We start from the raw sequence: 27,737 nt of genomic DNA, 5'->3' as shown, positions 1-27,737 counted from the left end.
CCCAGCCTGTCTCCCCATCTACCCAATGAAGAGACCTGACTAGATCCAGACTGTTCAATTTTTTGAACCTATGCCCTGTCAGTGAGAGGGATCAAAAGGTTCCTGAGAGGGAAGAGTTAAAGTGACACTTTTAGAACTCCTGGCTCCTCCCAGATTCTGGCCTTGGCCTTAGGCAACTTGAGCCTAGAACCTACCCAGCAGGCCTATGGGCCCCAGCCAATTCTAGCTGTTTCCCCTGACCTCTGTACATCCTTGGCCAGAGAGCTCACTCCTTGCCAAAGCTCTGTGTGGTCTTTATCAGAAATACTCTAACTTTCAGGTCTCCTCTGGTGCTCTGCAGAGGGCTAGGGTCTTGGTGGCTCAAAGAAATGAGGCAATAAGTCAGTAGGGAAATAGGTCTTGGAGCCTCCTGCTCCAAGAGGGGTAGTTCAGCCATCAGTCCTGGACCACAGGCTGAAGAGAGAGGACACGGGGCTCAGGAAATTCCGTTGGGGCCCTGCTGCTTTGGTCTGGTGATTTTATTGTGCTTGGATTTCTCTATCAGAATTGTGTATATAGATACCTCTGGGTTTGGGGAAGGAAAACCAAGGGACAGAAACATTCCTTGGGCTCCTGGGAGAAAAGAAGCAGTCTTAAAGTCTTAAGACTCATAGGCAGGCCATGCACTGCTGAGGCTCTCTTACCCTTAGGTGGGGGCAGTGTGTTGTCCTGGGCCTCTAACTTGGTCTGAGCTGAGCACACCGTACACTGTGCAGCCCTGAGCACTGCTCTCCATACTTCTGGGATGCCCTTCTCAGCTCCCCACTCCCAGTGTTAGGCTTCTGATCACGTCTCTGTCCCTTAGTACTTCTTTCCTATCAGTCCCCGCAAAATGTACTTTATATTATCTTAGTTAATTCTAAACAAACCCTAGAAGGCAGGTGCTCTGCCAATTTTTCAGATAAAAGAACTGAAGCATAGAAAATGTTAGGTAACTTGCCTCAGGTTACACAGCTGGTAAGTGGGAACTAGGCACTCAGAGGCATGCTCCTAACCACTACACAAACTGCCTGAAAGGAGAGAAGAGGGAAGTGTGGCCTCAAACTGAGTCCATGTTGCCTCTCCAGAGACCAGAGAGACCTTGCTCTACACCCCAGAAAGCCAGCAGCAGAGCCGGGGCAAGAAATCAGGTCTGCTGACTCTCTGCTTCCCAGCTGACCTGGAACACCTTGATCACTAGACTATCTGAAACACTGGTCTGGCTGAGTGGAGGTGAGAACACTAGGGTGGGAGGGGTAGACAACCTGCCTGGTCTTGCCTCTGACTCCTGCTTCCTACACTCACTCTTCAGGAACAAGAGCATTTGGCCCCATGTCTGTGGTGAGCCCAGGGGCTCATTCATGATGTGGGAAGAGCCTGGCCTTAAAGCAGGAAGGCAGAGAGCAAGACTGGGCCATCTCACGGTAAGGAGCTGCCATGCTGGCAGGCAGAGAGGCAAGGCTGAGATGACAGGCTGTTGCTTGTGTTTGCTTCTGATTCTTATCTTATCTTGATTGTTTCCACCCAAGCCTCTCTCTCCTCATCTCTGGTCTTCTCTTAAGCCCATATCGTTTGAACCTCCCAGTGCAAAATTCTGTTGATTTTGACAGAGGACAATCTGACTTTGGGTGATGGGTATGCAACATAATTGAACAAGATAACCTGGACATGTTATCTTTGAATATATGTATCCTGATTTATTGATGTCACCCCATTAAAAATATAAATAAAATAAAAATTCTGTTGATTTTCTGAGATTAAAATAAATTATTTATTTATTTTAGAGAGAGGAAGGGAGAGAGAAACTGATTTGTTGTTCCACTTATTTATGCATTCATTGGTTGATCCTTATCGCAGCCCTGACTGGGGACTGAACCTGCAACCTTGGTGTATCAGCAAAATGCCCTAACCAGCTGAGCTACCCAACCAACTAAGCTACCCAACCAACTGAGTTATCTGGCCAGGGCTCTCAGCAATTTCTTTTCTCCAAATCCACAGCCTACAAAGCCTTTCCTTCATCTTTGCTGAATTCTACTCAAGCCACCCTATGTGTCTCTTCCTTTTCCTATACTATTTTCTTTACTTTGTTTTACTTAAGTGTTAGCATAGGCTGATATGATTTGATAAAGTTATTGAATGACTTTGAGGCTACTGCCTTTTAAAGAACTGTGAGTGTTAGGTTTGAGGAGGTGTGCTGTGGCTGCCAGAGTCTAACTCTTGAAGGAGCAGGAACAGGGAAGTGCTGACAGGGTCCCTGTGAGGCTGAGAACAAAGAGATCAGCAAAAAGCTGGGAAAACATCCTGCATTCTATTGGTTAGAGACCCTTATCAGAAGTTTATGTTTGAAATTCTCCACTAAACTAAACCCTTCCCCTGTTGCTATTTTGCGTGCGACCCCTCTAGCGAATAGTGAACTGTCACATCTGCTTCTGTAAATGCTTGCTCACTTAGGATATATAAGGACCTAGTTGTAAGCTCCAGGCGCGACTCTCGGTTGTAGCCCCCTGTGGGTACGGTGTCTCCGAACACCTTGAGAGTTCGTCCCTGTGCAGGTTAAACTTGGCCAATAAAGTAAGATCTAACCCTTGAAAGTCTCCGACGTTTATTCTCACGCGTGGTGGATGCAACATTGGGTGCACTGGCCGGGAAACTTCCCCCGGTTCGGAGACCGGATAGGCAGCTCGGGCTGAGTATTTACTGAGGATCTGCTTTTGGTTCGGTATTTGGGCTCCGGAGCAAATAACCCTGAGGTAGTAGGTGGGATGCTGCCGGTACCTACCCAGGACTTTCAGAGGTGGGACGCCGCTCTCTGAAATTTGGTTTCGCTAACATTAGAAGTGACCGGTCACGTTAGGGTCCTTATTGGCTTGCGCTGTGCTGCGTTAGTTTTTTTTGATTTACATGTCATTCTCGTATGTATAAAAGTTAGATTGTCTCATCTGCTCCTTGCTAGTCTGTATTGTTTGTTTTTCCCTTTTTACTCTTCCCTGATTTTCTTAGGATGGGCCAGCAGGAATCTATACCCGGTTCTCCACTTGATTGCCTGTTGAATAACTTTTCTGATTTCCAGAGGCAGGCCCAGGAATACGGGGACCCACCGCCTGACCCTGAATTTCTCCGGACCTTAAGTCAGCTAGAGTGGCCCACCTTTAATGTAGGATGGACCACAGAGGGTACCTTTGACCTTCCGACTTTATTTGCTGTTCGAGCCACCGTCTAGGGTTCCCCACCCGGACCAATAGCTGTACATAGACGCCTGGGTAGATATAGCTACTGAACGGCCCGGATACGTTAGGAAGTATTTGAAGGGAAACCAGTGAGGCAGATGGGCAGTTTGCCTTGCCGCAGGGAAGAAGGTCGTCAAAGGAAAGGAAAAGGGGGAAGCCCACACCCCAAAACAGCCTCATAGCCAGCCTAGGCTTTACCCAGTCTTGCCCGAACCACCGGAGGACCACCTAGACCCGGTGAATGCGCCTCCACCTTACCTGCATCGAGAGGAACCAGATTCCTCGAGTCAGGATGTGGGCGGGCTCCCGAGCCCACCCCACACCCGGGGAGGGGTATTCTATGGGGAGGAAGTCTTGCCTTCGGCGGGAGGCGCCATCTTGCCTCCGGCAGGAGGTGCCGCCATCTTGCCTCCGGCGGGTGACGGCGCCATCTTGCTTTTGGTGGGAGGTGCCTTCTTGCGTTCGGCAGGAGGCGCCATTTTGCCTTTGGTGGGAGGCGCCGCCGGCACCAAATGCGCCACCGCGGGCACCTCCCCGCCTTGTTTATGTGCCCTTCTCCACCAGTGACTTATATAATTGGAAACATCAGAATCCCCCATTCTCTGAGAGCCCCAAGGGCTGATCTCCCTCCTCAAAACCATATTCAGAACTCATCAGCCTACCTGGGATGACTGTCAACAGATTCTGCAAACTCTCTTCACTTCTGAAGAGAGAGACAGGATAATGCGGGAGGCTGCAAAGGCGGTCATGGGGGAGGAGGGAGAGACTACGGCTGGGAGAAGGGAAATAGAAGACATACTCCCTTCTCAGCCCCCAGCCTGGGACCCTAATACTACCGGGGAAGGGACGCGCTCCTCTAGTACCGCCGGGCTCTGCTGAGGGGGCTCAATCAAGGCAGCTGTGAGAAAACCTACCAACTTCAGTAAGGTTAGTGAAGTCATCCAGGGAAGAGAGGAGTCCCCAGCAGCCTTCCTAGAAAGACTCATGGAGGCTTATAGAGTATATACCCCTCTAGATCCTGAGGCAGAAGAGAACAGGAGACTAGTAAATATAGCCTTTGTGACTCAGGCTGCTCCAGATATTAGGAAAAAGCTTCAGAAGATAGAAGGATTTGAAGGAGAAAATAGAAGCAAGCTATTAGAGATAGCCTAGAAGGTGTACGTCAATAGGGATGATCTGGAGGTTGGCAGGGTGAAAGAAGTTGCCAAAATCCTGATTGCTGCCTAGAAACTTCCTCCCAAGGGGAAAGGGGGACAGCAAAAGGGCCAGGGACAGCGAATAGCCAAGGATCAATGTGCCTATTGTAAGGAGAAAGGGCACTGGAAAAGAGAGTGTCCAAGGTTGAAACAGCAGTTCTACTTGGCAGGTGAGAGATAACAGCTTCCTAAGGGGCATGACTCACTGACACTTCACCCACTTGGCTCAGAGGGGAAGAGGGAACAGTGTCTGCTTTTTTCCTCTAGGGAAATTCTCACCAACATCCTAGTAGGTAAGAATTATATTAGCTTGACTGTTATTTATAAGGAAACTGAGACTCAGAAACTTAGCTAATAAGTAGCAGATTAAGTATTTCACCTCCTGGATGTCTCACTCACAAGCTTGTGCTTGTTGCTTGGACACAGCCCTGTGACCCTCTTGTAAATGCTGATGAATATGTATGGAACAAAAAAGGGAAGATGCAGAGAGGAAAGAGATGAGCTTGTGACCACAAACCGGAGTCGCAATAGTCCCTAGACAGGGACTGGCACTTCTCCTCCTCCAGGAGAGGATTTATAAATTTGATAAAAACTGAGATGCATGGGCCCTGGCTGGGTTACTCAGTGGATAAAGCGGTGTCTCGGTCACCAGGGCACATGAGAAGCAGTCAATGAGTGCACAACTAAATGGAACAACTAAGTGGAATGGTGTGTTCATACTTCTCTCTTCCTTCTTCCCCTCACTTTCTCTCAAATCAATGGAAACCAGAGGAACCCTCCCCTAAAACTTGGAATAATGTCTAGTGCATAGTAAGAATTAAATAGAGGTTAATTATTATAGTTAATAAATGAGCTATTACATTTTGTCCATATCATGTATTATTTGTTGAAATTATCTTGTTTTTTAAAAACAGTTCCATGAGGCAGGGGCTCTGTGCCGACTTCCCCCAAGTCCTGGAACGGAGCCTGGCACATGGCTGAAATTCATGGCTCCTCTCTACACTCCATCACTGCAAGTACTCCTTCAGGATCACCCATGCCCACCATGCTGCCAAATCTGAGACCAACACTCTCCACTCAGCACTTTGGGTGAATTCTTTAAAACCAAATTAGAGGCCCTGGCCGGTTGGCTCAGCAGTAGAGCGTCGGCCTGGTGTGCAGGAGTCCCGGGTTTGATTCCCAGCCAGGGCACACAGGAGAAGCGCCCATCTGCTTCTCCACCCCTCCCCCTCTCCTTCCTCTCTGTCTCTTTCTTCCCCTTCCGCAGCCGAGGCTCTATTGGAGCAAAGATGGCCCGGGCGCTGGGGATGGCTCTGTGGCCTCTGCCTCAGGCGCTAGAATGGCTCTGGTTGCAACAGAGCGACGCCCCGGATGAGCAGAACATCGCCCCCTGGTGGGCATGCCGGGTGGATCCCGGTCGGGCACATGCGGGAGTCTGTCTGACTGCCTCCCCGTTTCCAGCTTCGGAAAAATGAAAACAAAAAACAAAAAACAAAAAAACAAAACAAACAAACAAACAAAAAAACCAAATTAGATCTCACTCTCCTGCTTAACCCACTTCAATGGATAACCCTGCTATTAGAATAAAATTGAAACTCCTTTCCCCAATTTACATATCCTTTATGATCTGGCCTTTCGACCTCATTATGACGTCTCTCTGCTCCACTGCAACTGGCTCTGTCCTGCTGAGCTCTTTCAGCCTCAAAGCCCTTGCACTTGTTCTCTCTGCCTGGAACGCTGCTCTCCAAGCTGCTTATACAGCTGGCTCCTACTCGGTACAGTATAGTAGTTAGAAACACAGGTTTTGAAATCAGTGGCTCTAACACGACCTGTATGAGGCAAGTTACTTAAAATGTGTGCATCAGTTTCCTCACCTTAAGAAAGGGATAAAACTGTGTACCTCATCAGGTTGCCAAAGTATGTCAGTTAATATAAAGTGCTTCAATCCATGTCTGATACCCAGCAAGCACCACACCGATCATCTTTCAGCCTGAATACTCTGAGAGAGACCATGCTCTTTATCAAAGCACCCAGTACTCCTCACAATCTGTAAATATTTTATTTTTTACTATTTGTGCTCCATGAAGACTGTAAATTTGTCTTATTTACTATTGCATCCAGCACAATGCCTGATGCTCAATCAATATATGTTGAGTGGCTAGAAAACCAGTTATTTTTCTTGCCACCTTCAAGAAAAGTCAGGTACTGTGCCAAGCCAGAAAAGCGAAGAGCTGGGGTTTGTACCAGGGTTCCAACCACCTCGCTCAGCTGAATGATGAATAGTTATGAGGTGCCCTGTGAACAAGCAGGTATTGGTATTATTCTCTTCATCCAGACCACATTCATCTGTCGGGTCTCCTAAGGTTGCACCTCCTGTTGGAAGCTTCTTCTGCACACACCTGCCTTTGCTAGTTGGAGCTCCCACAGCACTATATATGCATTTCTTAGCTCAATCCTGCTTTTATGCTTCTGCACTGTTTCTTCCACGTCATCTTAGCTAATGATGCCCTGCCCTGAACATATCAGCTCTTCATTTTTCTTGAGCTCCTTTGCCCACTGTTGGGCCCACAGAATACGCTCAGCAAACTTGGAGAGTGACCACTGCAAATGCCCTTTCATGAAGCCGCCCTGGGTAGCAAAGCATTCTGAGCACTTTCACGAACAAGATGATGCCTCTACAGAAGAGGAAGTTCTCTTACCTGATCTGTTGCGGCTGCTGGTGGCAAAGCTGATGAGAGTGAGAGCATCCGCAGGGAGGCCTCCAACTGCTGGGTAGGCAAAAAGAAGTTGGGCACCACAATGGGCTCTGGGCTATAATGCTGGTTAAGGGACACACACACCTAGAAACCCTCCCACTTGTCAAACCAGCATCTTCCCTAATATGTACATCTGACCATCTCACACTCTTGCTTGCCAGTTAAGATTTACTGAACACTATTTTGAACCAGGCACTGTACTAGGTAATTCCTCTATTAATTGATTTTAATTTTTACAATCCCAAGAGAAGTTGTATTTTCTCTATTTTAAGGACAAGGAAACTGAGGGTTAATTGCTTGCAGGATAGTCCAAAGTATTTTAGCCAGGCATAAAAGGCCTTGAAGATCCAGCCCTACCCCACTGCTCACCACAAACTAACTCCTGGGCGCTAGCCGCAGTGAAGTGCTGCCCACAGGCCAGGCTCTTCCACCTGACTGTGCCCCTGCACACACAGTTCACTTTCTCATTTGTCTACAGAATACCTATTCATCTTTGAGTACCCATTCACCTGGCTCTAATGTCTCTTTCTCGGACACCTCCAAGCAGAGTTATGGCAGCTTCTTCCTCTTGCTCTCCAACATTTAATCCATGTCTCGTCATAGCATTTGCCTTTTTTTAAAAAAAATTAAATATTTGGCATATCACTGTAACTCTGAGCCTCAGTTTCCTTACATGCAAAATACAATGACAATACCTACTTTAAAGACTTGATGTGATTGAATAAAAAATGTATGGAAAGAGCCTGGCACACAGCAAATGCTCAACTGGGGTAATACTCTTCTTTCCCCCATTTGCACCTTCCACTTCTACTTCCAACTGAGATTAAAGGTCTCATTCCTTAGCGCAAGAGTCTTGCCTTCAGGTGTAAAATACTGTACTAATAGGTTAATCAGGCTAGGATAGGCTAATCAGTGCACTGCCAACACCTCAACCCAGTTCAATACACTATGCTTCAGAGAGCTGGTGTTAATGGGACAATCAGAGCACATTGTCAGTGCAGGTGAGTCTTCTAAAGGGTCTTCCCGTGCCCCTCAGAGCATCCCATGAGGGTGGTAGCCACTGCTCATGCTCACACAAGGCTAGCCTAAGCACCAGCGTCCAAAGAGACTACACATGGCTTTAGAAGCTACTGGTGGGAAACACCAAAGGATACAGAAGGAGGCTCTGCTTTGTGGAAACCCCTGATCCAGATGTTGCCTGCTTCTGCCTGATGTCAGAGCAGTTGGCAGGTGGCCCCTTACGATTTTCCCTTTTGTTCTGGGAGACTAGGTGTAGAGGGAAATTCTCAAAGCTATCAGCAGAGTCACTTAGCTCACTGGAGGCAGTTTCATTCTCAGCCTGGGCATTTGGCTTGGACTCCTGGTCCTGATCTGCTTGTGGTGAGCAAGTGTTGTTCTGTTGGGCTCCTGAGAGTGTCACACATGAGATGAACTGAGGATCTGCTGAGGCAGGCTCTCTAACCCTGGCCTTAGAGTTCTCACCCTCACAAGGAACTAGACTTTGGCTAGCAGAACCCTGCATAGGCAGGTGGGGGTTGACAGCCCTTTCTGGGCTGGACAGAAAGCTACTTCTAACTTTGAGTTCCTTTCTAAGGCAATTGACTAGAGAAGGACAAGAGGGGCCTACCCTCTGCGCCTTATCAGACTGAAGGTTAGTGATCTCACTTGTGTCTGACACAAAACTGGACCATGGGCTAGTTTTGTCTGTTATGGTGGTGATCTCATTGAGTGTCCTGGGCTCAATGATGTCTTCTTCATAGTCCTCATCACTGTACACTGGGCCTCCCTCAGTGTCCTCATTGCTCTGCATCCTTGTAATGGGTACCGTGTGTCCAAGGGACTCATGGAGCATTCCTCTTCCATTTGAAAACTCTTTAAGAGTAGGGGGCAGAGGGGAGTCTGTGCCCTCATCTGGAGCTCTTGCCAATGACAGGTCTGGAGTTGTGCTTTGTTCTTGCATGGCTTTTGTGTTCTGAGCATCTGGAAGAGTGGTAACTTCTCTGCTTCTACTCCTGGCTTGGTGAGAATTCAAAGATGCTTGAGTGTTCCTGGTGATAGTCTGCAGATCTGAAGAGCAACAGATATCATTCAAACTACAAGGTAGAGCCACACACTGCTCACCTTTCCCACACTAACTTCTAGTTTCATAAGTATTCTTCTGCCTGGCCAGGCAGTGGTGCAGTGGATAGAGCGTTGGTCTAGGATGCTGAGTACCCAGGTTTGAAACCCCGAGGTTGCTGGATTGAGTTGGGATCAGACATGATCCCATGGTCACTGGCTTGAGCAAGGAGTCACCAGCTTGGCTGGAGCTCCCGGTCAAGGCACATATGAGAAAGCAATCAATGGACAAGTAAGGTGCTGCAACTATGAGATGATGCTTCTCACCTCTCTTCCTTCCTGTCTGTCCATCTGTTCCTCTTTCTCTCCCTCTCAAAAGAAGAAGTATTCTTTATTTTTCTTTATTTTTATTTTTTAGTGAGAGGAGAGGAGACAGAGACAGACTCCCACATGCGCCCCGACTGGGATTCACCCAGAAAGCCCACTAGGGGGCGATGCTCTGTCCATCTGGGGCTGTTGCAACCAGAGACATTTTAGCACCTGAGGCGGAGGCCACACACAGAGCCATCCTCAGTGCCCGGGTCAACTTGATCTAATCGAGCCATGGCTGCAGGAGGGAAGGGGAGGAGGGTGAGAGAGAGAGAGGTGAGAGTGGGAGGGGTGGAGAAGCAGATAGGCACTTCTGTGTCCCCTGACTGGGAACTGAACTCGGGACTTCCACATGTCAGGCCGACGCTCTACCACTGAGCCAACTGGCCAGGGCCAGGAAGTATTCTTACAATCAGACTTTGAACAAATGTTAAAGATAGTTAATCCGCCCAAGAGTCAGTGAAACTATATTCAAAGCAGTACAATTTCTAGCACTTTATTCTAATATCAGAAGACCAAAATCTAATCTATTTATAGTTGTGGTGACATCTGTAGAAACGCTTTCAGATACTATCTGCTCCTGCTCAGGAATTCTTGGGAGCTGGGAATCCTGGTGGGCATGTTCATGCTTCCATTTACTTCAGTAATTACCTATATTAAAAACCAAAATAAGAATCCACTTATTTACCTATTTGATGACAACTATGTAAACTACCTATTTTACTTGAAAAATAAAAGCAAGAAAATATCACCCAAGTGGGGACAGACAGGAGAGGTTTACAGAGAAAATGGAGGCAGCATGGTGTGCTAGAAAGAGCAGAGGCTTTGGGGCTGGTTCTTGTCGTTGTCAGGAAACTATTCTGTTTATCGTTATTATTAACACGATCCTTTTTGCAAGGTTTTGGTATAAATAATACACAAGATAAATGGGCACATGTTGTATGGCACATATATCGACACAAGAAATGGAAGCTACCAGTCACCACCTGAAATTATTTTGGAGACGAAATGGTAGGGAATAAATGAATAAACAGGTGTAGTAAATGTTATATGTTTACATGATTATTTGAGAGGAGAAAAGAGTTGGGAGACAAATTTGACTCCTAGAGATAGGTATCCCTCATAGCACCTACGGGAGGACTCAGACCACAGAAGGTGCTGGCTAGGTTTAGTACAATGACTATTTTCAGGTCTCAAAGGGGAGTGAATAGATGTATGAAAATGGAACAACCCTACCTGCAAATAGAACAGGAACCAGGAAGCACAATTAGTTGATCCTGGTTCTTTGGCCTGAACTTCCCCTCTGTCTTAGAGCATTCTTCCTGCTTTTCATAACCAGCCCATCCTTCTGGGCCCCATTCTACTGAATTTTCTTCAGGAAGTCCTCCCAGACATACTAGCTGGATGGAACAGCTACATAGCTTTGTTTTTACATGGAAGCATAAGAACATACTATTGTGTATTTGTCTGTCTATATATTTCTCTTCTCAGATTATGAACTTCTCAAAAGCAGAGACCATATATGTCTGATTCATGTTGTAATTGCAGGGCCCAGCAAAGGACCTGGCATATAAATGTGGCATAAATGATATACCATTCAGTAACTCCCTCTCATATCTACTTGTCTAATGACTTCTTTAAAAAAAAAAAAAATTTCTGCCTGACCAGGCGGTGGCATAGTGGATAGAGCACTGGATTGGGACGCAGAGGACCCAGGTTCGAGACCCCAAGGTTGCGAGTTTGAGCATGGGCTCATCTGGTTTGAGCAAAGCTCACCAGCTTGAGCCCAAGGTCACTGGCTTGAGCAAGGGGTCACTTGGTCTGCTATAGTCCCCAGTCAAGGCACATATGAGAAAGCAAGCAATCAATGAACTAAGGTGCCGCAACAAAGAATTGATGCTTCTCATCTCTCTCCTTTCCTGTCTGCCCCTATCGGTCCCTCTCTTTGTCACACACACACACACAAAAAAATGTTCCCATTGATTTAATGGAGGGCAGAGAGGGAGAGAGGGGAAAGGAAGGGATAGAGAGAGAGAAAGAGGTAGAGAGAGGGAAGGAGAAGGAAGGAGAGAGAGAGAGAGGGAGAATGAGAAAGGGAGGGAGAAGGAGGAAAAAGAGGAAGGGAGGGAGAGAGAGAGAGAGAGAGAGAAAAGGAGAGAGAAGGAGGGGGGAGAGAGAGAGACACACAGATACAAATATTAACTTGTTGTTTCACTTAGTTGTGTACTCACTGATTGCTTCTTGTACACGATCTGACTGGGGATCAAACCTACGGGTTGACAGTTTATCCACTGCGCCATCCAGCCAGGGCCTCTAATAGCAGCTTCAAGTGCAGGGGTTAGGAACCTTTCTGGCTGAGAGAGCCATAAACGCCACATATTTTATTTTTTTTTATTTATTTTATTTTTATTTTGCATTTTTCTGAAGCTGGAAACGGGGAGAGACAGCCAGACAGACTCCCGCATGCGCCTGACCGGGATCCACCCGGCATGCCCACCAGGGGAGACACTCTGCCCACCAGGGGGCGATGCTCTGCCCCTCCGGGGCGTCGCTCTGCCGAGACCAGAGCCACTCTAGCGCCTGGGGCAGAGGCCAAGGAGCCATCCCCAGCGCCTGGGTCATCCTTGCCCCAATGGAGCCTTGGCTGCAGGAGGGGAAGAGAGAGACAGAGAGGAAGGAGGGGGTGGGGGTGGAGAAGCAAATGGACACTTCTCCTATGTGCCCTGGCCGGGAATCGAACCCGGGTCCCCCGCATGCCAGGCCGATGCTCTACCGCTGAGCCAACCGGCCAGGGCCTAAACGCCACATATTTTAAAATGTAATTCCAGCCCTGGCCAGTTGGCTCAGCGGTAGAGTGTTGGCCTAGCGTGTGGAGGACCCGGGTTCGATTCCCGGCCAGGGCACACAGGAGAAGCGCCCATTTGCTTCTCCACCCCTCTGCCGCGCCTTCCTCTCTGTCTCTCTCTTCCCCTCCCGCAGCCAAGGCTCCATTGGAGCAAAGATGGTCCGGGCGCTGGGGATGGCTCTGTGGCCTCTGCCTCAGGCGCTAGAGTGGCTCTGGTCGCAACATGGCGACGCCCAGGATGGGCAGAGCATCGCCCCCTGGTGGGCAGAGCGTCGCCCCATGGTGGGCGTGCCGGGTGGATCCTGGTCGGGCACATGCGGGAGTCTGTCTGACTGTCTCTCCGTTTCCAGCTTCAGAAAATGGAAAAAGAAAAAGAAGAAGAAGGAGAAGAAAAAAGTAATTCCATGAGAGCCATACAACGACCCATGTATGTCATGCATTATCCAATAAAAATTTGGTGTTGTTCCAGAGGACAGCTCTGATTGGCTCCAGCCACCTGCAACCATGAATATGAGCGGTAGGAAATGGATTGTAACACATGAGAATGTTTTGTATTTTTTTTTTTTTTTTACAGAGTCAGAGAGAGGGATAGACAGGAACGGAGAAAGATGAGAAGCATCAATCATCAGTTTTTTGTTGCGACATCTTAGTTGTTCATTGATTGCTTTCTCATATGTGCCTTGACCATGGGGCTACAGCAGACTGAGTAACCCCTTGCTCAATCCAGAGACCTTGGGTCCAAGCTGGTGAGCTCTGCTCAAACCAGATGAGCCCCGTGCTCAAGCTGGCAACCTCGGGGTCTTGAACCTGGGTCCTCCACATCCCAGTCTGACGCTCTATCCACTGTGCCACTGCCTGGTCAGGCTGTTTTGTATTTTTTTTTTTTTTTTGAAAGGAACTTCTATACTTTATTTATTTTTTACAGAGACAGAGAGTGAGTCAGAGAGACAGACAGGGACAGACAGACAGAAACGGAGAGTGATGAGAAGCATCAATCATTAGCTTTTCATTGTGCGTTGCAACACCTTAGTTGTTCATTGATTGCCCTCCCATATGTGCCTTGACCGCCGTCCCTCAGCAGACCGAGTAACCCCCTGCTGGAGCCAGCGACCCTGGGTTCAAGCTGGTGGGCTTCCGCTCAGACCAGATGAGCCCGCTCTCAAGCTGGCGACCTCGGGTTCTGGAACCTGGGTCCTCTGCATACCAGTCTGACGCTCCAGCCATTGCGCCACCACCTGGTCAGGCTGTTTTGTATTTTTAATGTTATTATTTTTTAAATTAAAGATTTGCGAGCCAGATGCAGCCATCAAAAGAGCCACATCTGGCTTGCGAGCCATAGGTTCCCGACCCCTGTTCAAGTGTACTGAGATATGATAGAGGCAAGGGAGTGTATTTATTTAAACTGGTCTCCCTGATCCAATCATTTTCTCCTTTAAAATTCATCCTCTCCTTGTGAAATCAGTTCTCACAGTCATCCCCTTGCTTAGAACTCCCCATTTTCTTCCAGGAATAAGATTAAACTCTCAAGCTTGCCTTCAAGGCGCTTCAGCTTCAATCTTTCACTTCTTTTCTCTTCTTTTAAAATATCCCTTTAAACTTTTAAAGGGATTCCTTATTTGCTCTCATCTCTACCACAAACAAGCCTCCGTCTTTTGCTCTTAGCTTTTTTTCTGGGAGGTAGTTTCTTTAGTTAACTTGATAATGCATGCTTGATGAAAGCAGAGACAGTGCCACCACTGTGTCTTTCTGGAACTAGCAACATGACAATGCCTGGCATGGCTGGTGCTCAATCAACAGCTGACTATTACTTCCAAGCAAGTAGAAGCCAAATATAGAGTACATCTCTAGGCCCTGCTACCAACAGGTTAGACACCTGGGAAAGGACGTAGGATAAGAAGATTAGTACCTAATATCAATTCTGGCGGTTTTCCCTTTAAACAAAGAAAATGGAACTTAACCATCCCTGTGTACAATTCACACATTTTCCTTGAGCAAAAATGACACCAAGTGAGAGTTGAATTCAGGTGCTGATCTAAAGATTTCTTAATAATCCCCAAAGCATACCTGATATAAGTTTACAGGACTTAAACCTGGATTCTGATTCAGTTGAACCCAGCAATCTATATTTTCAAAATAAGTACCCCAAGGTGATACTTATCTCAGGCACATTTGAAAATATTGTTTTAGAGTGATTTCTATCTGGGTTGCACAGTGGAATTACCGGGGAGACAGAAAAATACTGATGCCTGGGTCTCACTCTCAGAGATCCTGATTCAACTGTCCTACAGTGCAGCCTAGGCACCTAGAGTTTTAAAAGCCCCCTCAGTAATTCTAATATGCAGCCAAAGTGAGAATCACCACTTTAAGGGGTTTTTCAAAGGATGGACTATGATTACCAACATCCAAAAGCATCTTAGGTGCCTGATAAAAATGCAGACTTCTGGGTTCTGAGAATTAGGATTATAAATATATCTGTATTTGACTTTTTCTGAAAACAGAGTGGCACAAGTTCAAGAACTTCTACTGAAGAAATCTAGTCCAACCTCCTTTTTTTCTCTGTAGGGGAAACCTCAAGAGGGAAAAGGTATGTATGCTCAGGCTCAAACAGTCCGTGCTAGAAACCCACCAAGGACCCGCCGGGGCCTCCTGCCTCTCAGTCCAATGCTCTTTCATTGCACATGTTCTTGTGCCATGCTACTATGCCCCTCCTTTCAAAAGGAAGACGATAAATTAAATAAGATGATGAAAGCTGTTGGTCTCTGTTGGTCATAGGAGTTGGTCTGAGGATAGACATTCAACCACTTTTGGGACAGGCACCCAAGTGACCAGAATTCCTCAACAAGAGGGGCCCTGAGCCATACCTGTGATTAAGGAGCTGACTTGCAACACCAGGTTACTGGATTTCTCCAGGATGCCCTGGCTCTCAGGGTCTAGGCTGCTGGCTCCTGGCCCACGACGGTCCCCATGGCTCTCTTGGCACTGCAAGATGGTCTGAGACTTAGGACTAAGGGGAAGTAAAGGCTTCGTGAGCTTCTGGCTAAAGTATCGCTGAATATGATCTAACTCATTCAGATTCTTCCTGTAGAAAAAGAAGGGGTGAAGATGACAAAAGGGTCATTCACTGGAACTATAAGCATTTTTTATGTTTCCCTGACATTCTACTGCTCGAGCTAGGACCCAAATACCTCTCACTTGGTTTATTAATACTAACGTTCTCTTTCCAATCCACCAATTCTCCCTTTATGTCTCTGGCTATAGTCCCATTACCAGGGACAACCTTCTCCCTTTCTCTCTGGCTCATGCAATTCCTCTTCTGATGTTCAGAAAAAAATCTCTCCTCCTTGTAGAGAACCACTCTTCTTTTTTATTTATTTTTTTATCTTAAAAAAAAATATTTTGCCGACCTGTGGTGGCGCAGTGGATAAAGCGGCGACCCGGAATACTGAGGCTGCTGGTTTGAAACCCTGAACTTGCCTGGTCAAGGCACATATGGGAGTTGATGCTTCCTGCTCCTCCCCCCTTTCTTTTTCTCTCTTAACCTCTCTTTCTCTCCTTTCTCTCTAAAAATGAATAAATAAAATCTAAAAAAATAATAAAAAAATATTTTTTATTTATTCATTTTAGAGAGAGAGAGAAGGGGGGAGGAGCAGGAAGCATCAACTCCCCATATGTGCCTTGACCAGGCAAGCCCAGGGTTTTGAACCGGCAACCTCAGCATTCCAGGTTGATGCTTTATCCACTGCACCACCACAGGTCTAGAGAACCACTCTTAATCATCATTCCAGCCCTCACGCCCTCTATCTCTGACAGGTAAGGCCTTACTCTGGGCTAACACTGACCCTTGCTATCTCATAGCCATTCCTGATCCTTCAAGCTAGTAAGCCTGCTAGTAAGCCTTCCTTGACTGTCTAACTTGGTGTAAGGCCATAGTTCTTTCACACTCTTCAATCACATTGCTTATTTGTTTCACATCTATTTCCCCTGAAGAACTATGAGCTCTGCGCTGATTCCTTTATATTTATTACACCCAGCATAGTGCTTGGCACAAACTAAATCAATGTTAAATGGACAAATAGACATGAATAAATTATTTTAAAATGTCTTCTGTTCAAAAACCTTTAATTGGGCAGCATTCATTTTTTTTGAAGTGAACATGTCCTCAAGATTTTACTGTCACATAATAAAACAAAATATGAACCTTAGAACTGGATCACTTGGCCCTTTCTCTTCTTTTCTCCGTCCAGTCAAAATACGCTGCATACCTTAACAGCCAATGTGCTCTTAGATCTGCAGTTGGGCTCAATGCATTCAATCCTAAGCACAATCTTCTTTGTAGTTTTAGCCTTTTTACGAAAAATTAGCTTAGGCTGCCTATAAAAGCCATTCTGTTTCCTGTTGTTAACGCCACTTTCCCTGTGCGTACAGAGAACCCTTGCCCTCTGTACTGCTACTTTGTGGGGTTGATGCTTGCCACATTTCTTAGAGAAAGTCCAGCAGGTTTTAGGAATGTTCACCATGTTTGGACAGCACTATCTGCATGGAAAGACAGGCCACATTCATTCTTACCATTCTCCAATGAGAAATCACACCAACCACTGCCACCTTCATTTGTAGAAGATTTTGTTTTGTTTTCAAATATGAGATCAGTAATTACTGTTTTACAAATAAGGAATGTGAAGATCAGAGAATTTAAGTGATTTGTCCAAGGTGAGTAGTATGTAGCTACTCAGAATTTGGAACTCCAAGTCCTGTGCTTTTTCCATAAGAGATGGGCCCTGTCCCAACTGGGTTCAGTCCTGTCTCACAGCTCTGAATGCTGGAACTCGAGTTCAAGCTACCCCTGCTCTGTCCTATTCCTTTCAAATTTTAAGATACTTGTATTTCTCCTTTTCAAAGTCCATCACCCCAAATCACTGGGCTACCTCCCCCTTACACTCCTTCACTCTTGGCATCTCCATGGACCTGTTGTCTTTAGATTTCCCTTTAGTTTTCTCATTATATGTTAACTGAGTTCCCCTATCTAGGCCATAAGCATCTGGTAGTAGAAGATACTATCTCAAACTTCTCTGTTTCTCTAGTATACTCAACGTGCCTGACACAGTTGGCACAAAATAGACACTTAATACCTGTGAAGTAAACCAAAGTCTTCCTATCCTTTTGTTAGGAATAGTCTGCATGGCTTAGAGTTAAATCCAAAGTAAATGAGGACAAAGCTGATCCTCATTCTGTCAGTAGAAGCCAAGACTCTACCAAATCCCAGTGGATTAACTTAGATGTCTACATCTGGGTACATGCCACACGGATAAATACCAATAGCAGGAACATGCAAACAAATGTAAACATGGTGAAGCTTTAGAAAATATGTAAACCCAACTGGCCTTACCAGGGCTTCTGGGTATAGAACTTACCATCAAGCAGCAATTTTCTCATTTGTGAAAAAGGTTTATTTAAATTGTCTTGCAGGCCTTATAGGATTGCTGTGACTCAAAGGAATCACTGTGAACTCAAAGAAGTAATGACAAATTGGTATTATCTTGATTCTCTCCATTTGGTAGAGAATTCATCTATAACAGTGGTTCTCAAAGGTTCGCATCAGCATCACCTTAGAACTTGTCAGAAATGCAAATTCACAGACTCTACTGAATCAGGAATTATATGGGTGGGTCCCAGCAATCAGTTTTAACAAGTCCTTTCTTTTTTATTTTTTAGGTTTTATTATTTATTCATTTTAGAGAGAGGGGACAGAGAGAGAAGGGGGGTAGGAGCAGAAAGCATCAACTCCCATATGTGCCTTGACCAGGGAGGGAAGTCCAGGGTTTCGAACCAGCAACCTCAGCGTGGCAAGTCGACGCTTTACCCACTGCATCACTGCAAGTCAGGCGACTAGTCCTTTCACCTGGCTTGTGGTGGTGCAGTGGATAAAGTGTTGACCTGGAATGCTGAGGTTGCCGGTTTGAAACCCTGGGCTTGCCCGTAGAGGAACATATGAGAAGCAACTACTATGAGTTGATGCTTCCTGCTCCCCTCCTTCTCTCCTCTAAAATCAATAAATAAGATCTTTAAAAAACAAACAAACAAAACAACCAAGTCCTCTCATGCAATTCTGATACACAACTAAATTTTGAGAAGCATTACTCTAGGGTAGTGGTTTTAGCTTGGGAATTTTGACCCCAAGATGACATGTGGTCATGTGTGGAGACATTTTTGGTTTTTACAACTGGGGAAGGATGCTACTGGTATCTGGTGGACAGAGTCCAGGGCTGCTACTGAATATCATAGGACATGCATCCACAGCAAAATATCTGTCTGGGCTAAATGTTAACAGCGCTGAAGTTGAGAGAAACTGCTCTAGGGTGAAAGAGAGTTTCTTTTTCTCTTTTCTCAGAGGGACTCACCTGAGAGAAGTCAGAATGGAAGTATGGGAGGACAAGGATGATGTGGTCAGTTTGTCATCACTTGGCAAGACTGCCTCTCCCTGCTGCAGGGATTCATGAAATCGGCGGACATTCTGCATGTGCTCTTCATGCCGTGATGCCTGGCTTCTTGTGGCACTGCTTCTGTCAGAAATAAATGGGAGCAACATAAACTTCCAACCAATGAGAAGACTCCTAGTGTGACAATAAATAAATCACCTTCCTGAAATGGTACTGCAAATCCATCCCACTACCACTGTTCTGGCTTCATCAACTCTTGCTTGGATTACATCAATCTCCTAAATAATCCCTTCAGTATTACTCATTCCCCTTGAATACATTTTCCACATTATTGCCTGAGTGATTTTTTAAAACCAGATCTGAAATAACGAGAAAAACATTTATGTAGTCTTTATTACATGCCAAACGATGTTCTAAGCATTCAACATGTACTAACCTATTTAATCACCATCATTCCTTTCTAGTTTTGGGTTCTTCTTTTATTTATAGAACAAATTTCAAATTCCTAAGCAGGGTATTCAAGAACTTGATCCCAGCATAATCTTCTTTTTTTTTTTTTTTTTTTATTTTTTAAAAAAAATTTATTTATTTATTTATTTTAGAGAAGAGAGAGAGAGAGAGAGAGAGAGAGAGAGAGAGAAGGGGGAAGCAGGAAGCATCAATTCCCATATGTGCCTTGACTGGGCAAGCCCAGGGTTTTGAACCAGGAACCTCAGCGTTCCAGGTTGACGCTTGATCCACTGCGCCCCCACAGGTCAGGCCATAATCTTCTTTTTAAATAACAGATTCATTGAGATATAATTCACATATACAATTCACCCATTTAAAGTGTATTCCAAGTGGTGTAATCATCATCACCATCAATTTAGAACATTTTCATCACCTCAAAAAGAAACCCCATTAACTATCAGCAACCATTCCACATTTCCTCCTATCTTCCCAACCCCCACCTAAACCTCCCAGCCCTATGCAACTGCTAATCTACTTTCTGTCTCCACAGATTTGACTAATTTGGATATTTCATATAAATGGACTCATCTAGTATATGGTCTTCTGTAACTGACTTCTTCCTTTCAGCATGTTGTTATAAATTTTCACCCAGGTTGGAGCATGTATTAGTACTTCATTACTTCTCATGGCTGAACAAGTTTCTATTCTATATATTTTATATAAAATGAATTTTATATAAATGAAATAATATAAAATATACTTTTTAAAAAAATCTAGCTTCTCCTTGCATAATTATTTTGATTCATTTTAATGGATACCAACACTGCCTTTTTAAAAAAATTCTGTGAAAGGAGGAAAGGCAGAAGACTCTTGCATGTGCCCCAACCGGGATCCACTGGCAAGCCCACGATGGGGAGATGCTCTGCCCATCTGGGGCACTGCTCCATTGCTCCTCAACTGAGTTCTTCCTATCGCCTGAGGTGGAGGCCATGGAGCCAACCTCAGCGCTCGGGGCCAACTTGCTCCAGTGGAGTCATGGCTGCAGGAGGGGGAGAGAGAAAGAGAGAGAGAGAGAGAGAGAAAGTGTGAGAGAGAGAGAGAGAGAGAGAGAGAGAGAGAGAGAAGGAAAAGGGGGAGAGGTGGAGAAGCAGAGGGGGCCTCTCCTGTGTGCCCTGACATGGAATCGAACCTGAAACATCCACACGCTGGGCCAGTGATCTACCACTGAGCCAACCGGCCAGGGACTGCCTTTCTTTTAAGTGGTATTCCATCATAAAATATACCACAATTTGGCTAGCCTTGCATGGTTAACTGAACTAGAGTATGTCCTTTTTTTTTTTTTTTTTTTTTTACAGAGGCAGAGATAGACAGGGACAGACAGACAGGAACAGAGAGAGACGAGAAGCATCAATCATCAGTTTCTCGTTGCGCGTTGCGACTTCTTAGTTGTTCATTGATTGCTTTCTCACACGTGCCTTGACCGCGGGCCTTCAGCAGACCGAGTAACCCCCCGCTGGAGCCAGCGACCTTGGGTCCAAGCTGGCGAGCTCTTTGCTCAAGCCAGATGAGCCCGCGCGCGACCTCTGGGGTCTCGAACCTGGGTACTTCCGTATCCCAGTCCGACGTTCTATCCACTGCGCCACCGCCTGGTCAGGCGAGTATGTCCTTTTGATATGGTCTTTGAAGTGGGAACATAAATATTTTTATGTGCAAACCACTAAATTTGTAGCCACTTATCTCTATTTCTATTCTTGTACCAGTACCCTGATCCTACGCATCTGTCTTATGGATTGGCTATGGTCAAAGTAACACCTATAAAATAACATAGAAGATTTGACTTAGGGTGGTGAACACATAATACAATATACAGATGATATATTATAGAACTGTACATTTGAAACCTATGTAATTTTATTAACCAATGTCACCCCAATAAATTTAATAAAAATAACCCCCCCCCCGAAATGATCTAAACCTGAGATCTAAGATTTGACAGACACATGGGCTCCCTATATGCAGAGCACATATGGTGAGTAGGTAGGAAGCTACACAGCACTGAAATGGGCCTTTGAGTGGCTAAACAGTATTATAGAGTGTCTTTCGTGGAATAAAGGGTCTATAATTACTGCTGTTGGAGTGGCTGCTATATGGGAAGATCCCTTGCCTTCTCTCTGAGGTAGAGAGAAAGACATAGGAAAGACTGGTGGAAGCACAAGGATGCCCAATGGCAGCAGGGTCTGGGAGGGAATGGAGTAAAAAGAAGCAATCTTATTCTTTTTTTTGTGTGTGTGACAGAGACAAAGAGAGACAGAGAAAGGGAGATAGGAACAGACAGATAAGAAGAGAGATGAAAAGCATCAATTCTTCATTGTGGCACCTTAGTTGTTCACTGACTGCTTTCTCATATGTGCCTTGACTGGTGGGCTACAGCAGAGCTAGTGACCCCTTGCTCAAGCCAGAGACCTTGGGCTCAAGCTGGTGAGGCTTGCTCAAACCAGATGAGCCTGAGCTCAAGCCAGCGACCTCAGGGTTTCAAACCCGGGTCCTCCTCATCCTAGTCCAATGCTCTATCCACTGCGCCTCTGCCTGGTGAGGTAGCAATCTTATTCTTAGACCGTGCCCTTTGACAGGATAGAATATGCTCTAGTCTAGCCTGATATTCACCCATGGTTGGCTTGGGTGAAAAAGATGGGCCAGTTGCTTTTTATAAAATAACCTGGCACATCAATTTGGGAGGGGAAAAATTAAGATATCTTTCTCACACAGCTGATTACTGATTTTACAGATGAAGATCAAAGATCTCTTGAGGAAAGAGAAAAATATCCTTTGCCTGAAGCTATCCTTTGGTAGTAGTAAAAGTTCTACATCCTGTATTATAAAAACTTTGTTTTTATAGTATCTAGTGGTTCCCAGGTATTATGACAGAAGGTTAACAAAGCTCTTTCCCTATCTCTAGTATCTTCTGCTAATAAAGGAAACAGAAATGACAAGCTAGTTCGCACACTTCTACTCTTTGAGTTCATCTCTTCCTATCATCAAGAAATCACTAGCCTGACCAGGCAGTGGCGCAGTGCATAGAGCGTCAGACTGGGATGCGGAGGACCCAGGTTCAAGACTGACGTCGCCAGTTTGAGCGTGAGCTCATCTGGTTTGAGCAAAAGCTCACCAGCTTGGACCCAAAATCGCTGGCTCGAGCAAGGGATTACTCTGTTTGCTGAAGGCCCACGGTCAAGGCACATATGAGAAAGCAATCAATGAACAACTAAGGTGTCACAACGAAAAACTGATGATTGATGCTTCTCATCTCTCTCCATTCCTGTCTGTCTGTCCCTATCTATTCCTCTCTCTGACTCTCTGTCTCTGTAGAAAATAAACAAACTTTATAAAAAAAAAAAAAAAAAGAAATCACTAGCCTGATCAAGCAGTGGATAGAACACTGACCTGAAATGCTGAAGACCCAGGTTTGAAAACCCGAGGTCTCCAGCTTGAGTGCAGGCTCATCAGCTTGAGTGCGGGGTTGCCAGCTTGAGTGTGGGGATCACAGATATGACCCCAAGGTCGCTGGCTTGAGCCCAATGTTGCTGGCTTGAGCAAAAGGTCACTGGCTCAGCTGGAGACCCCCAGTCAAGGCATGTATGAGAAGCAATCAATGAACAACTCAAGTGCTGAACTATGAGTTGATGTTTTTCATGTCTCTCCCTTCCTGTCTGTCTCTTTCACTTAAAAAAAAAAAAAGCCCTGGCTGGTTGAGTCAGTGCACACATGAGAGGTGGCTATCTGCTCCTCTTTTCCACACGCTCCTCCTTATCTCTTGCAGCCAGTGGCTCAAATGGTTCGAGTATCAGCCCCAGGAGCTGAGGATAGCTCGGCCAGTCCAAACATCAGCCTCAGGCGCTGAGGATAGCTCAGTTGATTCGAGCATCAGCCCCAGATGGGGGCTGTTGGATGGATCCCAGTAGAGGTGCATGTGGGAGTCTTTCTTTTTTTTTTTTTTCCTGGAGTCTTTCTTAAAAAGACTCACTTAAAAAACAAAAAGAAAAAAAAAGAATGAAATTACCTCACAGGAGAGGAGAAATCAAGCTCTTTTGATGAGGTGTGAACAAGTTGTTCTGGAGTCTGTCTTGCAGTGCCACTGGGGAAGGCAGCATACACATCAGAGACGGGGAAGGAAAAGGGGCCGTATACCGGGTTCTATATAGAAGCAAAGGAAAAACAGCATACTTATCACCACAAATCCTTTAGAAACAAAGTAATAGAAATGAATTTATAATTTTTATTATGTGTATAAATATAATTTCCTAAGTTTTTTATGTGTTGAGCACTGTACTAAACAATTTACATGTATTTTCTCATTTAAACTTCATAATAATCTTATAAAATAGGTACTATTATGCCCATTTTATAGACTACATTATCAGATTTCTTTTTAGTTGATTTATATGTATTTATAATCTTGTTCCTCCAGCTGGACTGTGAACTCCTGGCTACATATCATCTTATATTTATATGTGAGGATAATCTGGTTGTGATATTTATCTGATGGCAACCAGGGTTGATGTGTGAAGACAAATCAACCTTACTATATAGAGACTTACTATATAAAGACCTTACTATATAGAGACTATTCAACTCTGTCATTTTCTCATGCATTCATTATTTGCTGATGCCCACTCTGCCAGGGCCAGGCATGTATAATAGAGAGATGAATAAACCATACTCTGCCTTGACAGAGCTTCCCTATCTGGGACACTTAAGAAAGCTCTCCTTTCTTTATATTTAATTCCCTGAAAGAGTTGTCGATGCTTAGTATCATAAATTCCCGTCATTCCAGTCTCTCACTTTTAATTTTTTAATGATAGACCAATAATTTTAATGTAAGAGTTTTAATGAAGTTCGACCAATATGATTTCAGATTCCACACTGCAGCTCTCATTTAAAAACTGAGATATGCCTGACCTGTGGTGGCGCAGTGGATAAAGTGTTAACCTGGAAACGCTGAGGTTGCTGGTTCAAAACCCTGGGTTTGTCTGGTCAAGGCACATATGGGAGTGATGCTTTCAGCTCCTCCCCTCTTCTCTCCCTCTCTCTCTCCTCTCTCTCTCCTCTCTCTAATGAATAAAATCTTAAAAAAAACCAAACAGATATAATTAATGTATTATAAAGTTCACCCTTTGAAAGTGTTTAATTCAGTGGTTTTTAGTATATTCAGAGTTGTGCATTCATCATCACTATGTAATTATAGAACCTTTTCTTTTAGAGAGAGAGGAAGGGAGAGAGATGAGAAGTATCAACTTATAGCTGAGGCACTTTAGTTGTTCACTGATTGCTTCTCATACATGCCTTGACTGAGGGGCTTACTGGGCTAGTGATCCCTTGCTCAAGCCAGTGACCCTGGGCTCAAGCCAGCAACCTTGGGCTTCAAGCCATTGATCTTTGGGCTCAAGCCAGTAACCATGGCATCATTTCGATGATCCCATGCTCAAGCTGGTGACCCTGTGCTCAAACTGGATGAGCCTGCTCACACACTGGATGAGCCTGCACTCAAGCCAGAGACCTTGGGGTTTCGAACCTGGGATCTCAGCATCCCAGGTCGATGCTCTATCCACTACGCAACCACCAGTCAGGCTACAGAATATTTTTATTCCCTCTAAAAGGTCAAATATCTTATAAAACAAAAATAAATAATATGTACTGTAAGCTGGAGAGTACCAAACACATGTAAAGAATCTTCGTGTAGGTTTTGCTCAGCAGAACCCTTTATTGCTTAAGGATGTGAATCAGGATACATACCAGTGATCCCGAGGTCTCTGTCCCCCGTCTTGCTTGCTTTTCTTCTTTGAAGTGCATCACACTCTCCAAAGGGGAGATAGCAACTTTTACCTGCCCCTGGCACTCTCCACTGAAGTCTGTGATGTTGTACCAGCCACAGACAAACTGGAAGCCAGAGAGAAGCAGGGAAAGGTCCACTGAGGCAAAGCCAATCACTCTCTCCTCATCTGTGGGGGAAAGAGAAGAGCTGGGCAGAATGGCTGGGCATGTCTTGCCCCTGAGATTAGAAGCTGCACACAGAGAAACTGTCAGGAAAGAGGGAGGTTTAGTGATTCCAAAATAAACACAAAAGACAGACAATGAGGGTGAGACAGACTGGCAACCACATAGCCTGTTTTCACTTTTATGAATTAATTCCCGTTTTGTATGGCAGGGAAAAGCTGGCAGGGTTGAGATTTGTCCTTTTGATACAGATAACTAGAAAACACCTTTAAATATAAGAAACACATGTTCTTTTCCCAAGGTTAACAAGACTCAGTGACTTTCCTCAAGGCAGCAGATTTTGAAAGAAAGCATTCGAAAGACCATCACCCTTGGAATTATGAGGGATTTATTTGCATTTTTCCTTTTATGCTTATATGTGTTTTAAAAATGTTCTGTAACATTTAAATTAAAAACAAAAGTGACATAAATCACAAGAGAGAGACAAATAATTCCCTGGAAAACCAGTGGAAGTGCAAAATGTGCTTGGGTGTTGGCTCCTAAGGGGGTTGCCCTGTAATGGCTGAAAAGGCCCCTTCTTGGCTGGAAAAGCTACCAGGCAATGACCTTTGTTCTCAGATGCACTGCTTCTTGTTCCTCATTTCTGACACGAAAGTAGTGAGGACTAACAGGCCTCTGTCACTCCTCAAGTTCCTGTTTTGTACAGCCTCTGCCCCCTCCACTGAATATCAAAGGATAAATCACCAATATGGACACAATTTTCAGTTTTCAAATTGCTAAATAAATCAAGGAATGCAACTTTTCAAGAGGAGTGGTTACAAGTTTCCCAGGTCCTTGTGCACACTACTGGTGACACTAAACTCACCACATGCCAACAGTTGTTTACACAACTTACTCTTCTTTAGACCGGGACCTACCTAAAAACTGAGACCAGATATTACTCACTTTATATTCTCTCATTTTCCATACCTAACATAACAACTTCTCTCATCATGAGGACCTTGATAAACATCACTGAACAATAGTGAACTGGCCAACGGAGATTGGGACAAAGCAGCAATGTGCCACAGCAGGAAATCTGTGTGTGGCTTTGGGTTGAAAACACATTACTTGAGCTCCCTGAACCTCAAAAGTCTCATATATTTAGTGAGAAGTACTGAACTCAATTTAAGATCCTCTTCAACACGGACAGTCTTAGATTCTAGGAATACTGGAAGTTGTGCTCCCAAGGGTAGACCATTCTTACCTACTGAGGATAAAGAACAATGGCTAAAGCCATTAACGTGAACTCCAAATATTTGTTACCACTCTACAAAGAAAACTTATTTGCTTTATTTGATTATTGGAGATGTAACCTGTTCTTCTAACTTTAGGTCTAGGTAACCCCAAATTGAGGCTTCTGCCTAACATGAAAGCACTACATCCTAAACATACGTGAGGAGGAAACTGACTAAGTCGATCACTAAGAAAAACAATGGTTTTGAAGAGTGAATTTAACATCAGATTCAGCAGGACAACCCACCACTCTCTCTTTGTGGTTCTAGTGATCCTATAATCCCTTCATATCCTTTTTTCTTTCTTTTCTTTTTTTCCCCCTCTTTCTTTCTTTCTCTCTTTTTTAGATTTTATGTATTCATTTTAGAGAGGGAAGAGGGAGAGAGAGAGAGAGAGAGCGAGAGAACGTGGGAAGGGCAGGAAACATCAACGTCCATATGTGTCTTGACCAGGCAAGCTCGGGGTTTCGAACCTGTGACCTCAGTGTTCCAGGTTGAAGCTTTAGCCACTGCACCACCACAAGTCAGGCCATACTCTTTCTATACTCCAAGATTTTGTATTTGCTGTTTCCTTGGGCTATAGTGTGTCCTGGCCCTTCTTTTCTCAGCTGAGGTATACATGCTGCAGGAATACCCTAAGTCTAAGTTAGATGTCCCCTATCAGAGCACCCTGTGTTTGCCTAATCATACTATAATGTTAGACTGTGAGCTCCAGGAGGACAGAGACCATGTCTTATTTTACCTTTGTTGCAAAAGCATTTAGCATAGAGCCTGGCACAGAGTAGGAACTCAGATATTTACTGAACACAGACTGATTTAATTTGAATACCTTTTGCTATAGGTTTGTTGAGTCTGTGTGTAGAGGATGGAGTTAAGGGGAGAGAAGTATCTATATACACTCAGAGGCAGAGCTAGAGCTCATCAGTTTGATCTCACTAATTTCTTCATCTCCATTTACAGCAGAGTCCTACAGGACTCTCTAGGGCTCCTGAAGGTAGGAAATACATATACATACATACATACATATATATATATAAATTAAATATTATTATTCTATATATCCAACAGCCCTATCACAGTATCTGACACATAGCAAAAACAATAATAAAAAGAGCTCCA

The 27,737-nt window shown here is 44.9% G+C and overlaps 1 protein-coding gene, 1 long non-coding RNA gene and 1 pseudogene across 6 annotated transcripts in view; 1 reads left to right on the top strand and 2 right to left on the bottom strand.

Moving 5' to 3' along the window:
- C2CD3 (C2 domain containing 3 centriole elongation regulator) overlaps positions 1–27,737 on the bottom strand; it is a 158,026-nt gene that overhangs the window by 8,242 nt on the left and 122,047 nt on the right. For 4 of the 5 annotated variants that reach the window (XM_066250210.1, XM_066250213.1, XM_066250217.1 and 1 more), the window contains 6 exons: positions 25,144–25,349; positions 23,411–23,544; positions 18,865–19,026; positions 15,331–15,548; positions 8,352–9,264; positions 7,141–7,252 (listed from right to left, as the gene is read on the bottom strand). In XM_066250210.1, coding sequence (XP_066106307.1) covers positions 7,141–7,252; positions 8,352–9,264; positions 15,331–15,548; positions 18,865–19,026; positions 23,411–23,544; positions 25,144–25,349 — 1,745 coding nt within the window. Of the gene's footprint in view, positions 1–7,140; positions 7,253–8,351; positions 9,265–10,141; positions 10,276–15,330; positions 15,549–18,864; positions 19,027–23,410; positions 23,545–25,143; positions 25,350–27,737 lie in introns of those variants that run through there. The other variant, XM_066250229.1, reaches the window with a different exon arrangement.
- On the top strand, positions 1,072–18,971 carry LOC136317574 (uncharacterized). Its single transcript, XR_010727896.1, has 3 exons — positions 1,072–1,251; positions 1,331–1,442; positions 18,855–18,971. It is a non-coding gene; the product is annotated as an uncharacterized lncRNA (long non-coding RNA).
- On the bottom strand, positions 16,669–16,986 carry LOC136320561 (large ribosomal subunit protein eL42-like; annotated as a pseudogene).

The sequence above is a fragment of the Saccopteryx bilineata genome, chromosome 1 (genome assembly GCF_036850765.1).
Source record: "Saccopteryx bilineata isolate mSacBil1 chromosome 1, mSacBil1_pri_phased_curated, whole genome shotgun sequence".
Taxonomy (NCBI): domain Eukaryota; kingdom Metazoa; phylum Chordata; class Mammalia; order Chiroptera; family Emballonuridae; genus Saccopteryx; species Saccopteryx bilineata.
This window is presented reverse-complemented; position numbering and strand designations above follow the sequence as displayed.